Below are 15,835 nucleotides of genomic sequence, written 5' to 3'. Positions count from 1 at the left end.
TTTTTGACAAAATAAAAGAATAAAGAAGGCCGAGGAAATTTCGAACTGGGTTGCCCTTTTCTTTTTTATTCTTTTATCAGAAGTAAGCAAGGTAAGCAGGCAAGGCAGCTTATGTACGCAGGCCTTTACTGAGTAATATTTACTGAGAAAGTACAAGGACAAACCTATTGTGTATCCTTCATTTATTAATTGTTTTATTATTTTGTTATTTATCTTTTTTATTATTTTACTTAAAATTGTGTAACTTTTTACTGCTTTCAATTTAGTTTTTCTTTCATATATTGACAACAAAGATTTTTTTTGATATTCGCCACCGTATTCACCCGTTCGCTGTAAATGAGTTTGACTGTTCTTAAGCTTTCACTAATACGTTTATAACAACAGAAAGACGCTCTCTCAGCAAAACAGCAGATAAGAAGCTTTTTGACTTTCGGTACTAAAATATAAATATAAAACTTGAAAAAGTAAACAAAACAAACTTGTTGGAATACGCCGAACTACTCATATTACCCCCGTCCACGTATTCGTAAAGACACAAAAACATAAAGCGCAACGAAGCACAACATAAGATTATTATTTTATTAATTTCATCACTACAGTCCACAAAGAAGTAAGAAAATGTCAATATTTGGTCCGCAATTTGAACAGGTATGGCCTAAAGCCGGTACCGGTCTAATGTTAAGTGAATTCGGCAAGAAACTTTTGAAACAATGTGAAAATATTAAAAAGCCGGAAAACACTGAAGTGGATATTGAGGCATTTATGAAGAAGTCTTCAGAATTTCCCTTAGAGGTGAGTAATTGTCATTCCAAATGGTAGGAAACATAGTTTAACATTCATTGTTTTACTCCTAAATACCCACCCGTATGTATGCAGTTTGGCTCCAACAACTGTAGAGTTATGAGCCAACCCAAGGATCGTTATCCCCACATTAAAAAACAAATTGCCTCAGCTTATCCAGTAATACATGAAAGGGTATTGCAATTGTATTTGGATTTTTTGGAATATAAATGCCAGTATGGTAAGTTAATAACAATACAACATTTTTTTATATATAGTGCCGGTGCAATCTTTGTTCCACATGTGCTCTCCACCGTCATCAGTAAAGCACACACATTGCCCAGCAAACCAACCCAACCAACTTTTAATCGAAAGTTATATGGATTGACGTGTTCTCTGACCCAACATTGAATGAACATGATTCATATTTATAACTTTTGTTGAATTTATACCACTTATCTTTCCAACTGTCGAGCGGAAGTTTTTTTAATATTAATTCTAAAACGAAAAAAAAAACAAAACCATAGACTAATGAATTTATAGACGACGGATTACTCAAATTCTCTGCGGTCAAGTGACTCAAACCCGAAAACTCAAAAAAGTTGGAAAGTCAATACAATTTCAGTATATATTTTTAATGGAGGAATTGGTGGTGGGGTATAAACAGCTAAATGTTTTTTTATAGTTTGTTTATAGTGTGTTTGTTTGTTTGTTTGTTTTATAGTGTGTTTATTGTTGGCAGAAGGTAGCTGGATACATTATTTAGTGCATTTCTTTGCGTTTGCTTTCCAATTATTTCCACTTTTTTCCACGTATGAACATAACAAAATTTTAAAATATAGAATTCATGGATACCTTTTTAACAACCCATCTCTTTAGAACCCTGTAGTCCATGCCATCTTATTTAGAACTGCTAGTTTTGTTCATTCGTTTTAGGGAATTCAATTGAAAAGGAATTGTATCAGAATCTAACTTTAAGTGGATTCATACAACGTCTTTTACAAAAGCGTTGTGCAAGTTTTATTGGCAGAAATGATAAATTCTTATTATTAACACGTCATCGCGGTTGTGGTGGTGGATTCAGAGATGTGGGAACCCCAAAAGAAAAATTCCCTTTAACACTAAAACATGTTCTAAGTTATGATGAAATTAAGGTAAGTCCAATTAAAACCATGTGGGAAATGCGAAAAAAAATAATATACATGTTTTAGCTTTCCGCATTACTGTCAGTTTCATCCTACTCAGAACTGATCAACAATGGTAATCGTCAAAATTGTGGAGTAATTGAAAAGAACAAATCCCTCATAGAACAAGAAGGTATAGTTGTGGGTCTAATTGGGGCCCGACTAAATCAACCATATGTTATGGAATTTCAAGATATAATTATAACAAAAACCCAAAATACTGAAGAAAACGGTTACGGTTTAGCACCACATGAGCATCCAAATTCAAATAAGGCCAGCTACAGGAAAATATGGAATCGCTTTTATGAGGAATCTGATCAACTTTTTACCAACACGAAATTGGATAATCGACGTTTCGGTCCAACTAAATATCAGTGTGATATTTTCGATAATTTAATAATGAAGAAACGCTATACCATTTCATTCGATACTTTGTTATTGGAGAGCAATGAACGTGCTCGTATTGCTGGTCAGCAGGCTTATATACATGTTGTTGGTATTGGTTTGGGTGTTTGGAATGCCGCTGAGCAACAAGAGAAAATATTTTTGGAAACATTTAGCCAGCGTCTTAAATATTTATTGCCAAAACTTCATTACATTGATGTTTTGCATTTTTCATGGTTTCAACTGAATGAATGGGCTGAATTCAGACATGGCAAGATATTCAAATCAGAAACTCATCGGTCGGGAGGCATTACATGCTACATATCCAAACGAAATCCAGCTGATAAACTTAAAACCAATGGCAATAAACGTAGACTTTTAGTTATTTCATATGCTTGGGATGGCAATGCTTTGCCGGGTAATGAATTTTGGATGGTACGTATTAAACTAGATTTTATATTTCTTTATATAAAGAATTATTTTTTTACAGAAAATGTTAAAATCCACTGGAGATTCGTCTACTGCCTGTAGTACTCTAATAACAGAGCTTCATAATCCCCACATCAATGATAAGTGGGTAAATGGCGATAATTTACACATTACCAGTGAAAATTATGGTGTCATACATATTGCAGATTATGTGAAAAAGACAAAACCAGATTAAGAGAGAGAGAGAGAAAAGAAAATAAAAAACACTTTGTAGAAAAGAAAAAACTTTTTTCCTTTATGATATCAAAAAAATAGTAAACATTAGTAGATTCTTGCAGTTCTGGAACCGACCAAATGTCGCTAAACACCTCTGTGTAAACCCTGCATTCTTAAAGCCATGTAATAGTTCTTTATAAATGACAATAAACTTTGTTAGGCACTTCTTCAATGAGAAGTAGATTCCATATCTTTGAGCCAGAAATAGAATCGAACATCACTTTTTGATATGAGAACAGTCTCCCCTTCTACCATCTGGGTTGCTCGTAGGAAATACTGTTTTCCATACGTTATTTTTATGAATTTGTTTTCGTATGAAGATGAACACTTTGAAAAAATCTATTTACTTCTATAAAAACATTTTAAATGCTACGCCCAGGCCATACGAAAGAAAAGACCCTCTATAAAAATATGACCTTGGAAGATTTTATACAACGTCTATTAACAAAACGATGTGTTGCATTTGTTGGGCCCATGGACGCGTATATGCTTCTTAATGGCAAAACAGGATATGGTTTCGATTATGATCTAATTGGCACAGATGAAGAAAAGGAGCCATTGATATTAAGCAATTGTCTGTCGTATGATGAAGTAAAGGTAAGCCAGCTTTTCGAAGTTCCAAATACAATCTACATATGTATGTCAAGTTTTCAATCATTTTTTAGCTTTCAGCTTTTCTTTCGGTTTCATCGCATTGTGAACTAATCAACAATGGAACTCGTAAAAACATGGCCATTATTGAAAAAGATCCAAACCAAATCGAACGTGAAGGTGTGGTCATTGGTTTAATTGGTTCCCGTTTCCAACGACCATTTGTTATGGATTATCAGGACATTGTTATTAGTTTTGAACAAAATAACAAGGAAAGAGGTTATGCTTCTGGAACTTCTTACTTTGATTTCCTTTCCAAACGAATCTTTAACAAAAATGTGCATCTCGAAGTTCTTCCATTTAGGGAATATCGTAGAATATGGGAGAAATTTTATGAGCAACCTAGCTACCTTTTCACTAAGGTCAAGGTGGACAATAAACGATTTGTTGATATTGGAAATTCCAATTCAAGTGTAATTTTCGATAATGTTGCAATGAAAAAACGTTTTACTATTTCTTTTGATACGTTGCTACTGGAGGCCCAAGCAAGGGCAGCCCATTTAAATAAACAAGCATATGTTCATATTGTTGGCATAGGATTGGGTGTGTGGCGCATTGCTGCACAACAAACTGACATTTTCTTGAAAACTTTCCATCAACGAGTTTTGGAACTCTTACCCAAACTCAATAACATTGGAGTTTTACATTTCGTCTGGTTCGGAGTGGACCAATGTGGAGATTTGAAACACAATGGTTTCATAGCATCACCAGCACATCCGCTGGGTGGCATTAGAACTTTTCTGGCAAATCGTAATCCAGCTGATAAACTAATGGAACCTGACTTTGCAAATATGCTTTTGGTTATATCTTATGCTTGGGATGGTAATGCCCTACCGGGTAATGAATTTTGGCAGGTTAGTAGCTTATACTTATTGAAAATGAAATGCATGGCTTGTGCAGAGAATTTAAAACCATTTCCATTCAATTTATCTTCCAGAAACACTTGGGAGACTCCAGTGATTCTTCAACGGCCAGCAGTACTTTGATTACCGAACTGCATAATGCTCACATTAACACGAAATGGGTATGCGGTCAAAATCTGCATATTGCAAGTGATAAATACGGCGTCATTCATATTAGCGATTATGTGAAGAAGGCCAATTATGCAAATCAATGACAATAGTATGTCTATGCGGCTATGCTAACCAATTCATGGTTATCATGATCAGTAGACAATGTTTTGGATATAATTACGCATATTAGATTTAAAAGAGTTGTGTGTTTAAAATGTCATACTATTATTGTTTAAATTTTATAAAAAGTATGCGAAATTCATGTGTCGTATTTTAGTTGTCAAGAAGCTACTCTATCTGTATCATATCTACAGTGAAATCGTTGTATGTGTTCATGTACTGTATGTTACCTATATACATACATAATAAATGGTTAAAAAAATATTAAAAATTAAAAAATTAATTAATGTGCTATTTATTATGGAAGGTTGTCCTATCTTATGATAGAACAAGAGAAAGGAAGGGAAAGGAAAAATGAAATTTTTTAAATTTTGCATTTTAGGGCGAAGATAATTTTTAATCTTACAAATCTTACAAAAGAAATTTTAAGTAACACCAAAAATCAACTCACTACTCTCTTACAAAGAGAGGATTTAACTTCATTTCTAGAGAGTGAGAATATAATTCTCCAAACTCAAATCTCAAAACAAAAAGAAATACACATCAAAAAGCTAAACACACTAAAACGACAACAACATCGAGAACTCAATGCACAACACAACAGAGAGTGGTTTGTTAACACCACAAATACTCACGTACCCACAAATGTTGAATGGTTGCTCTCACTTGGACCAAAGTTTTCGTTACCAACAACAAGGACAACGTTTCCCCTGTTCAATGTAATATCAGAGGGAGAGGACTGTATACAGACTATAGAGAGCAAAGAACAACAAGAGATCTCTCGTGTTAACTTAAAAACACTTATAAATGACCATATGAGAAGTAATGTATTGGGAAAAAGAGATCGCTTAATTTTGGATACAGTGGGACAAACTAATAAATTCCTAAAGGAAAATAAACATGTTTTAATACTTAATGCGGATAAAGGTGGTAAGACAGTGGCTATGACGAAACAGGACTATGAAACAAAAATGCAACAAATACTTATGGACATGTGCACCTACAGGCGTCTGAGAAAAGACCCCACAACGGTACTACAGGATAAATGCAATAAATTAATTATAAAGTTGTTTGATTCGAACATAATTAATGATATGGAAAGAAACAAGTTAATAAATAGAACCTCGGTACCACCAAAAATATATGGACTCCCCAAGATCCATAAGGATGGTATTCCCTTAAGACCAATATGCTCCTTCGTTAACTCGCCGACGTACGAATTTTCAAAATATATGTCATCAATACTAAAAGTACTAACATTGGAATCGAAATACAATATAAAGGATGCGGTAGAGTTTAAATACAGGATTAACAATCAATACATTGATGACTCTGAAATGTTAATTTCCTTTGACGTAATATCCTTGTTTCCTAGCGTTCCAGTAAACCTGGCAATAAAAACTATAAAAGAAAAGTGGAACATAATAGAACAACACACAAATATCCCACAAGATATCTTTATTGATATTTTAACATTGTGCATTAAGGATTCCAGATATTTTATTTATGATGATAAAATATTTGAACAGCTAAAAGGAATGCCTATGGGTTCCCCCATCTCCCCAATTATAGCAGATATCATAATGGAAAAACTACTGGATGAAACAATGACAAAACTCGAGGTAAAACCACGAATTTTAACAAAATATGTCGATGACATATTTTGTGTAATACACAAAGACCAAGTCGACAAAACAATAAATATTTTAAATTCGTATAATAAACAAATACAGTTCACAATGGAAAGTGAAACTGACAATCGTTTGCCATACCTGGATTCTATTGTGCATAGACAAGGCAAGAAGCTTTTCTTGGATTGGTATCAAAAGCCAACAGCGTCGGGAAGATTGATAAATTATCATTCCAAACACCCACGAGGAATAAAAATCAACACAGCGACAAACTTTATAAGAAGAGTTTTGAACATCAGTGATCACAAGTTCCATACCAAAAACAAACACAAAATCAGAACAATATTGAAAATGAATGACTTTCCTTCCAACATGATTAATAGTCTAATTAAACACGTAACAAATACAAGAATCGACAACAAAGAACAAAAAGAAGTCAAGACATATAAACGTTTCACTTATGTGCCTGGGTTTTCAGAAAGGTTTTCTCATTCAAACCTATATGACAACAAACGATATCATTTAGCCCTGAAAAGCAATAATACAAACAACAACTTTTTTAGCAAGACGAAAACGAAGATTCCTAAGGACGAAAAATCTAACGTCGTATATAAAATAAAATGCAATGGTGACTCGTCCAACGTATGCCCTCAGGTATATGTTGGCACAACAAAAAATAAATTAAAAACAAGTAAGAACAGACTATAGTCGGACGGGGCCGACCATGTGATACCCTATACCACTATCCCTGTGCACTAGCTTTCCGGGCTAGCTGTTATAAGATGTGCATTAGAAATTTTACCAATTTTCACACAAAAGTTTTGATCAATTTAACCCGCTAAATATTATCCGATCATACCGTTGACTTGCACGCTACTTCTTCATCTCAAACCAAAACTACGTTTAAAATTTCGCGCCGATCGGACTATTATTGCGACCTACAGAGCGGCTACAAAATCGAGCAAAAATTTTGTTTTTGGTCCATTTCATCCCTTTAACATTTCACGATCATCGCCAAAAACTAATCAGTTCTATTCTGGTCCAAACCCGACCTCCATACTAAATTTCGTGACAATCGGTCCATAATTGCGGCCTCTAGCTTGATTACAATTTTTAATGGACGGACAGACGGACGGACGGACGGACACACATCGCTAAATCGCTTTATCTCGTCGAGATATGAAGTTTGGTATACCACATGAGGGGTCTACGACGAATATTTCGCGGCGTTACATGAATTTTTGGGAAAACAAACTTATTATACCCTTTTCCACATTGTGGTATAGGGTATAACTAGGATAAGTGGTCACAAGTCAGACCATAAGAACAAAGGCAAACCACTTGAACAAAAAACGGCTCTTGCGGCACACTGTGCAACCACAGGACACACGCCCAACTTTAAAGATGTTGAAATTTTAACACAAGAAAGAAACTATAAACGAAGATTCATGCTTGAAATGCTTCATATCATAAATGTGCCAGTGGAAAATCGGATAAACTATAAAATGGATACCGAACACTGTGCACAAATTTACAGAAATGCAATAGAGAAACACAAAAAGTTTTAGTTGAAAAATACTCGTTTCCAAAATAAGATGTGCATACTCGACGGTTGTTAAAGAGATAAAAATAAAATGTAATTATTGTTAAAATATTTTGTTTAATATTTATATAACGATTGTTATTTGTTCTTTTTTAATTTAAAGTCCCTGATGATGACTTTCGGAGAAAGTCGAAATATTGGAAAAATAAAAATTAAATAAAAAACAAAACATATTGTTTTTATTTTCTGACCTAAAGCCAAAATAAAAATCAAGAAGTCGATTTTTTTATTAATTTTCTCGTTTAGAGTTAAGCTTGATGATTGAAATTTTTTGCAAGTGAAACAGGAAAGCCAAGGACTCGAACCCACACAGTCACCAAATTATGTCAGACATATTGACTGTGGAATGGCTACTCTGTCCTAGAACTTTTGGTTTTTCAAATGCAAATATGTTTTTATACAATAACGGATATTTGGCCGTTGAAAGGCAGCGCAAAAAAAGCGTTTGTCATGAAGAAATACAATTCAACGGCCAAATATTTGTCATTGTATAAAAACACATTTGCATTTGAAAACCAAAAGTTCTAGGACAGAGAAGCCATTCCACATAACTTGGTGATTGTGTGTGTTCGAGTCCTTGGCTTTCCTTTTTCAAGCTTAACTCTAAACGAGAAAATTAATAAAAATTAAAATGGAATTATTGGCTCAATGCATAAATGCAACATTTGCATTGCAACTTTTGACAATCTAATATGAAGACAAAGTAAACATGTGTGGAAACATTGACTTTGTCAAAAAAAACATGTCATTTTACCACGTTTATGAACGCAACAATTGCTTTACATTGTTTACTTTTTGCAAACTTCGGTTTGTCGAACTTCTCTATAACGAATTTTTCTCTATAGCGATTAAAAATGAAAACACAACTTTTTTTCCGCCCATTTTCACTTCTTTATAACGAACTTCTCTATAACGAATTGATTTTAAGGCTCAAGTGGAAATTCTCACACAAAATATCCTCTTTATAACGAATTTTTGACAAACTTGTATTCATTGAAGTTTACACAATAAATAAGAAGCAAAAATCACTTATCAACGCTCTTTTTATTTAATTTCACACTAAAAAAGAGAAGTAAAACTCTTAAAATAAAAATTTCTGTGAAATAGGTTACATTCATAGAAGAATCGGAGAATAATCTCCCAAGGCAAAAGCATTTTTTGATTCGGAGGATAATGAAACGGACAGATGTGAAGAGTATCGAACGATGTATATAAGTATCGAACAGGCCTATTCTCTACATTATATATCAAAAGTTTAGAGCTTTCAATTCTACTTCTAACTAATCGATGCATTTTAGGCTATCCGCTGGAACAAAAACTTTATAAAGGCATAGGTCTCAGCGAATTTGTTCAACGTCTATTGGATAAGCGCTGTGTTGCCTTTGTCGGTGGCTATGATTCTTATAAGCTTATTACGGGACAAAGTGGGGAGGGCTATACAGATTATCCCCAAATTGGTACTCCAAATGAGAAAGAACCTCTAACACTACAAAATTGTATTTCCTACAATGAGATTAAGGTAAGATTATGGGATACTTAACATTGAACAGTGCAAAGTGAATAATGCGTGACCACAGCTTTCAGCTTTTCTCTCCATTTCGTCTTTCACGGAGCTACTAAACGACGGCAATCGTTATAATGATGGTGAATTTGAAAAGGATTTAACTAAAATTGAACGAGAGGGAATAGTAATGGGTTTGATTGGAGCACGTTTCGAAAGACCCCTTTATATGGAGTATGAAGATGTCATTATTTCATCACAGCAAAATACCAAAGAAAATGGATATGTCGGAGACCAATCTGAAACACCATTGAACTGTTCAAAAGTCAAATTTGAATATCGTAAATTATGGCAAAAATTCTATGAAGAAAAGGATTCGCTCTATGAACAAGTCATAGAGGATAGAAGTCCAAGATTTTACAAATGTCCATCTGGAGAAATATTTGATAACCTATTAATGAAAAAACGTTATGCCATAAGCTTTGATACGCTACTTATGGAGGCCCAAAGTCGAGCAGAGAAATGCCAAAAGCAGGCCTATATTCACATTGTGGGCATAGGCCTAGGTGTTTGGAAAAAGGTTTCACATCAAAATAAAATATTTCTAGAAACATTTTCTCAAAGAGTCCAGAATATGCTGCCCAAATTAAATAATATTGGAGCACTACATTTCTCCTGGTTCCACATGACCGAATGGCGTGATTTGAAACACAATGGTTTCATTGAATCTACAACACATCCGCTGGGAGGTATACACATTTTAATGTGTAATCGCAATCCGGCTGATAAATTGAAGGGGCAATTCGAAAATATGTTACTGGTGATTTCCTATGCATGGGATGGTAATGCATTGCCGGGTAATGAATTTTGGTTTGTGAGTATTGAATGGAGAAATAACATGTTATTCTCATTACTTATGTACCATGTGTTTGTATATGTATGTATGTGTGTATTTGCAGGGTTCCTTGTCTGGCTCTAATGATCCATCGACAGCATGTAGTACCCTAATTACAGAACTTCACAATCCATACATTAATACCAATTGGATATGTGGTGATAATTTACACATAGCTACTGGTGGAGCAACTCTGCATATTCGTGATTATGTTGAAAAGATATCACAACAATTATTGTAGCTACAGAGACAAGTCGCTTGGGCATTGAAGAGAATATCGAATTCAATCAATATGAACGCAGTTTCAATGCACCAGATTGACTGGGAGGAATCTTCGTCCAGGGAGCGTCACGCCCGCCATTATATATTTGTGTTCTTGTGCCTAATCTAATAATAACTGTTATTGAAATTATTATTATAAATTATTAATAAAAATGTATGTGGCTCAAAAGAAATTCTTGTTTAATCTTGTTACCATTTTAATAAGTTATAATTCAAGTTCATGTTTCACATTGACAGATTGGAGAAAGCTCCTCAAAATAGGCAGCAATAGACCGAAATATCGAAAATGTTACATTTCCCATATGTTGGGGATTCCCGATCCTAGGCTCGAACCAACATACACATTTTTTATAAATCGAACTAAGTATTGACTTTCCAACGCATTCATTTTTAACCTCCACCTTTCAATATATCAAGTTCCTATTGATCTTTGGCATAATTTCTGCGATGTTGACTGACTCAATTTCTTTAATTTATTGCCTTGTCTTCCATCATCTTCATAAGCATTTTGAAGGCAATTGCTTTTTTGGAAGTATGTACTCGTAAAAAATTCACAATATAAAGCTTATTAACTTTCACGTTGTAGGGAAGAGGGCTGTATGTATTCAACAAATGGAAGGTGCACAATAGGGTTATGACTTTTCGACATTTTTTCTCAAAAATTATTTCCTGTAGCACGGATGAATGAACTTTTCCCTATTAACCACTAAAATAACGTTTTTGAAAAAAATCACGCACAAGCCGATTTTAACAAATATTTTTTTTAAATAAATGTATGAAATGAAAATCATCTTTAGAAGATTATTCTTTGGGTTTTGTTTTTTTTTTCATTTGTTGTCTTTGAGTTTTATTACCCCCCTTTGTTTTCTTTTTTGCCTTGTTATTATTTTTAATTATTCCCCTGCAAACATTTCTCAAAATTAATCAGATTAATCTTCTGTGATTCCCAACGGCGATCATTGGGCGATTGTTTACATTTTTTCTTAGAATACTCTTCTGGAAGAGCAAGAGATGATTGTCACTGTCATTTTTGATTTGGTTGTATATAATTCTCATATACACTTTCATCTGAACTTTGATATAAATGTCACACATAATATTATGAGAATTGACAAACACAACGCCGCATGCCCAGGTTTTGCCGAGTTTAACTAGAAAGACAACAAAGTGAATGAGGAAGCAGTATAACTAACCACCAACAACATAAGTAATAATTAAAAATCATAACAAGGCAGAAAAGAAAATAAAAGGGGTAATAAAACTCAAAGACAACAAATCGCACAGCAGCGGGTTCTTTCGTACCGGATTGACCCCGAACCATGGTGTTTCGGCCAGCGGCTGCCAACCCAGCATTAAATGCTGCTACAACAGCAACAAGGCAACAAATGAAAAACAAAACTCAAAAAATAATTCTATCCTTTTTACTTTATATTTTAATCTTCTAAAGTTCTTCCAGATGATTCATTTGCGATTCTTCCTCTGGAAGTTAATTTATGTTGGGGATTCGCGAAGATCATTAGGTGCGCTCTCCCTCGATTGAATTGATCTTCCCCGCGAATCCCAGGTTATCTTTAAGTGATTGAAAATTTAAAAAAAAAAAAGTTTGCAGGGTGATGTTTTGTTCACACTAGTGCACGTGAGGGAGAAAAGCAAATGCAAAGACAACTCAGTGGGATCGCTGAGTATACTGTCTTTTCAAAAATGAGCAGCTCTGCTCTTAAGTTTATTTTCAATTATATATCTGCTTACAGTGACTTCAAAAAACTGCCCATAATTCTGATAAATTCAAATTTTAAAATGAGGTTTTTTCATAGAATCACCTTATAATTAAGGTTTTATGTAATCTTATGTAGAAACTCATTACGCTATGATACAGGGATATCAGGTTGTAAAAAAGTCTTAACCCCGGTCCACAAACTTAAAACTCACTTCACCTATCTGCTTATCATTGGATAGCTTTTCTATAAGTGAAAAGAATCAGAGTTGAATCAAAGGCCCTTTCTCATTCCTGTATGTGATCATTTCGTGGCATAGGATGTCATGAGGGTTTCTTGAAAACACGCTTCATTTCAAGAAACTCTCATTTTGTAGTATCTTTTAGGATTATATTGAAAAAATGTAAGTTTTACACAAAATGTGTTTAATAATATAAAATATTGACTTATATGGGACATTATTTGTTAAAACTTATTAAAAAATAATAAATAATGTCATAAATTGGTGCGTTTTTTGTGTACATTATTTGAGTCCAAAATGTGTTCAAAAACGCCAAATGTTTATTTTAGCTGTTAGTAAATATACCTTTTGACAATTTTTAAAGTTTAAAATATAACAAATATTTTACGGGTCGAAGAATTGGACCTGGCGCTGGATTCTTGTTCTATGAAAATTTGAAATGAAAAATATTTTCTTTACAAAACTTTTAATTTGACATTTAATTCCTTTATGATGTGCTATTTTTAGGAAACCAATGTTTTTTTTTTTTGTTATAAAGTTGTTTTCAATGACCAGGTCCATTTCTCCGTCTCGTAAAATTTTGTCTTATCTTAAGCTTCAAAAAATATTTAGCGGTTTATTTATTTATTTATTTATTTATTTATTTATTTATTTATTTATTTATTTATTTATTTATTTATTTATTTATTTATTTATTTATTTACTTTTTTATTTATTTATTTATTTATTTATTTATTTATTTATTTATTTATTTATTTATTTATTTATTTATTTATTTATTTATTTATTTATTTATTTATTTATTTATTTATTTATTTATTTATTTATTTATTTATTTATTTATTTATTTATTTATTTATTTATTTATTTATTTATTTATTTATTTATTTATTTATTTATTTATTTATTTATTTATTTATTTATTTATTTATTTATTTATTTATTTATTTATTTATTTATTTATTTATTTATTTATTTATTTATTTATTTATTTATTTATTTATTTATTTATTTATTTATTTATTTATTTATTTATTTATTTATTTATTTATTTATTTATTTATTTATTTATTTATTTATTTATTTATTTATTTATTTATTTATTTATTTATTTATTTATTTATTTATTTATTTATTTATTTATTTATTTATTTATTTATTTATTTATTTATTTATTTATTTATTTATTTATTTATTTATTTATTTATTTATTTATTTATTTATTTATTTATTTATTTATTTATTTATTTATTTATTTATTTATTTATTAGTTTCCATTGATATGTCGAGCACTGTACAGCTGTATATTTGTTTAAACAAGTTTTCAATATTCCAATGCATACGAGTATAATTATTTTAGCTAAAATCAAGAAGGTGATACAATTGTTCCATTAGTATCATGTTCTTATTCCAATGTGTATGTAAATTTAAATTTACAATAAATTCTGTTGCAATAACATTTTGTCTTTTGTACATTTAGGTAGTCCCAAGGAGAAAGAACTTTATGGCAACATGTCCTTAAAAGATTTTATACAACGTCTTTTAACAAAACGATGTGTTTCTTTTGTGGGACAAATGGATGCTTATTTGTTGCTTAGCGGTGAAACTGGAGCTGGTGAAAGTTACAGCAGCATAGGTTCGAACAAAGAAAAAGAACCATTAACCTTAAGGAATTGTCTTTCTTATGATGAAATAAAGGCAAGACCACCAACAAACTAAACTGTATTACAATCTTAAACATCTTCCATTTCCTTTTTTAGCTCTCGGCATTCCTCTCCATCTCCTCATACACGGAATTGATTAACAATGGAAACCGGCAAAATCGTGCAATTATTGAAGAGGACCTCAATAAAATAGAACGCGAAGCTGTTGTGATAGGTTTAATCGGAGCACGTTTTCAAAGACCCCTTGTAATGGACTATCAAGACATTGTGATAAGTCGCCAACAGAATACTGTACAAAGAGGCTATGGCGAGCCTAAAAAATTTAGCTTATGGAATAAACTAAAGTCACACATCATTCCCAACAGATCTCTTAGAGAAAAACGTAAATTGTGGCAAAAATTCTATGAGGAGCCTAGTCTGTTATATTCAGAAGTTCCCAAGGATAATGGGCGATTTGGTGAAGTTTATAAAGCAGGTTCTAAAGAAATATTCGATAATGTAGTCATGAAAAAACGTTATGCCATATCCTTTGATACTCTCCTAATGGAGACACAAAAACGAGCTGCCTTCGAAAATAAACAGGCTTATCTACATGTTGTGGGTATTGGCTTAGGTACATGGCGTATTGCTGCACAACAGACACAAATTTTCTTGGAAACTTTTGAGCAGCGTGTAAAATATTTATTAGCGAAACTTAATAATATTACAGTTCTACACTTCTCATGGTTTGATATGCCCGAATGGGGAGATCTAAAAAATAATGCACTAATTTCATCTAAATCACATCCTTCGGGTGGTATACGTATCCTCATGGAAAATCGCAATCCTGGAGATAAACTCAGGGGAACAAAGTTCGAAAATATGTTACTGGTAATCTCATATGCCTGGGATGGTAATGCCTTACCGGGTAATGAATTTTGGTTGGTAAGTAGTGAAGGGGGAATTATTTATCATTTAAAAAATGTTGTTGGATTTTTTTAGAACCATCTATCTGGATCCAGCGATTCAGCAACAGCCAGCAGTACCTTAATAACGGAATTGCACAATCCTTTTATAAACTCTGAATGGGTTTGTGGTGAGAATTTACATGTATCAACGTTCGAACTGGGAATTGTTCACATTAGGGAGTATGTAAAATATCTAAACGAGTTGTATGATATCCAATAAATATAATAATAAATCTTAAATATTTAATTTAAAAATGATTAATGGTAATGGGATGGTATGGTAATCTGTTTTATTTTATTAATAAGGTTTAGCTGTAGAGACAGGGAAGTCTATAACATTCATCTGACACTATTCGGAAGTAACAGCATGTTTAGAATACGGTGGATTTAAGCTGCCATTTTCATACAATATACGTGAAATAAATCAAAATAATGCACTTAATCATCGTATACGTATGTGGTCTAAAAGGCGTTTAAAAATAAGGTTTGTGGATTTTGAAAAGAGTCATGATTATCAGA

The 15,835-nt window shown here is 32.5% G+C and overlaps 2 protein-coding genes across 4 annotated transcripts; both read left to right on the top strand.

The window, feature by feature from the left end:
* Positions 1-266: 266 nt before the first annotated feature.
* On the top strand, positions 267-10,922 carry LOC141399873 (uncharacterized). 3 transcript variants are annotated; one of them, XR_012412012.1, is made up of 7 exons: positions 390-792; positions 877-1,021; positions 1,717-1,934; positions 1,992-2,783; positions 2,839-3,650; positions 3,719-4,558; positions 4,642-5,120. XR_012412012.1 is itself a non-coding variant. In XM_073979218.1 (5 exons), exons 1-5 carry the CDS (start codon positions 619-621, stop codon positions 10,706-10,708), a joined length of 1,515 nt encoding a protein of 504 aa, XP_073835319.1. In that variant the 5' UTR covers positions 267-618; the 3' UTR covers positions 10,709-10,922. The 3 variants fall into 3 exon arrangements, 2 of the variants coding, with proteins under 2 accessions (XP_073835319.1, XP_073835318.1); XM_073979218.1 differs by lacking the exons at positions 1,717-1,934; positions 1,992-2,783; positions 2,839-3,650; positions 3,719-4,558; positions 4,642-5,120 and adding exons at positions 9,370-9,590; positions 9,649-10,446; positions 10,532-10,922 and having other exon boundaries at positions 267-792; XM_073979217.1 differs by lacking the exons at positions 1,717-1,934; positions 1,992-2,783 and having other exon boundaries at positions 465-792; positions 3,433-3,650.
* Positions 10,923-13,976: 3,054 nt separating this feature from the next.
* LOC141399874 (uncharacterized) lies at positions 13,977-15,571 on the top strand. The gene is made up of 4 exons (XM_073979219.1): positions 13,977-14,122; positions 14,186-14,403; positions 14,466-15,293; positions 15,351-15,571. The coding sequence occupies exons 1-4, from the start codon at positions 14,119-14,121 to the stop codon at positions 15,534-15,536; spliced, it is 1,236 nt and encodes a 411-aa protein (XP_073835320.1). The 5' UTR covers positions 13,977-14,118; the 3' UTR covers positions 15,537-15,571.
* The last annotated feature ends 264 nt before the right edge of the window (positions 15,572-15,835 follow it).

The sequence above is a fragment of the Musca autumnalis genome, unplaced genomic scaffold (genome assembly GCF_047663935.1).
Source record: "Musca autumnalis isolate F117 unplaced genomic scaffold, ASM4766393v1 scaffold_3, whole genome shotgun sequence".
Lineage (NCBI taxonomy): Eukaryota > Metazoa > Arthropoda > Insecta > Diptera > Muscidae > Musca > Musca autumnalis.
This window is presented reverse-complemented; position numbering and strand designations above follow the sequence as displayed.

Excerpts from the sequence above, each read along its gene's own strand:
- LOC141399874 (XM_073979219.1), top strand. Across the intron at positions 14,404-14,465 it reads TTTCTTATGATGAAATAAAG|CTCTCGGCATTCCTCTCCAT; the intron begins GCAAGACCACCA and ends TTCCTTTTTTAG. Across the intron at positions 15,294-15,350 it reads CGGGTAATGAATTTTGGTTG|AACCATCTATCTGGATCCAG; the intron begins GTAAGTAGTGAA and ends GGATTTTTTTAG.
- LOC141399873 (XM_073979217.1), top strand. The coding sequence starts at position 619 with ATGTCAATATTTGGTCCGCAATTTGAACAGGTATGGCCTAAAGCCGGT. Across the intron at positions 793-876 it reads CTTCAGAATTTCCCTTAGAG|TTTGGCTCCAACAACTGTAG; the intron begins GTGAGTAATTGT and ends GTATGTATGCAG. Across the intron at positions 3,651-3,718 it reads TGTCGTATGATGAAGTAAAG|CTTTCAGCTTTTCTTTCGGT; the intron begins GTAAGCCAGCTT and ends ATCATTTTTTAG.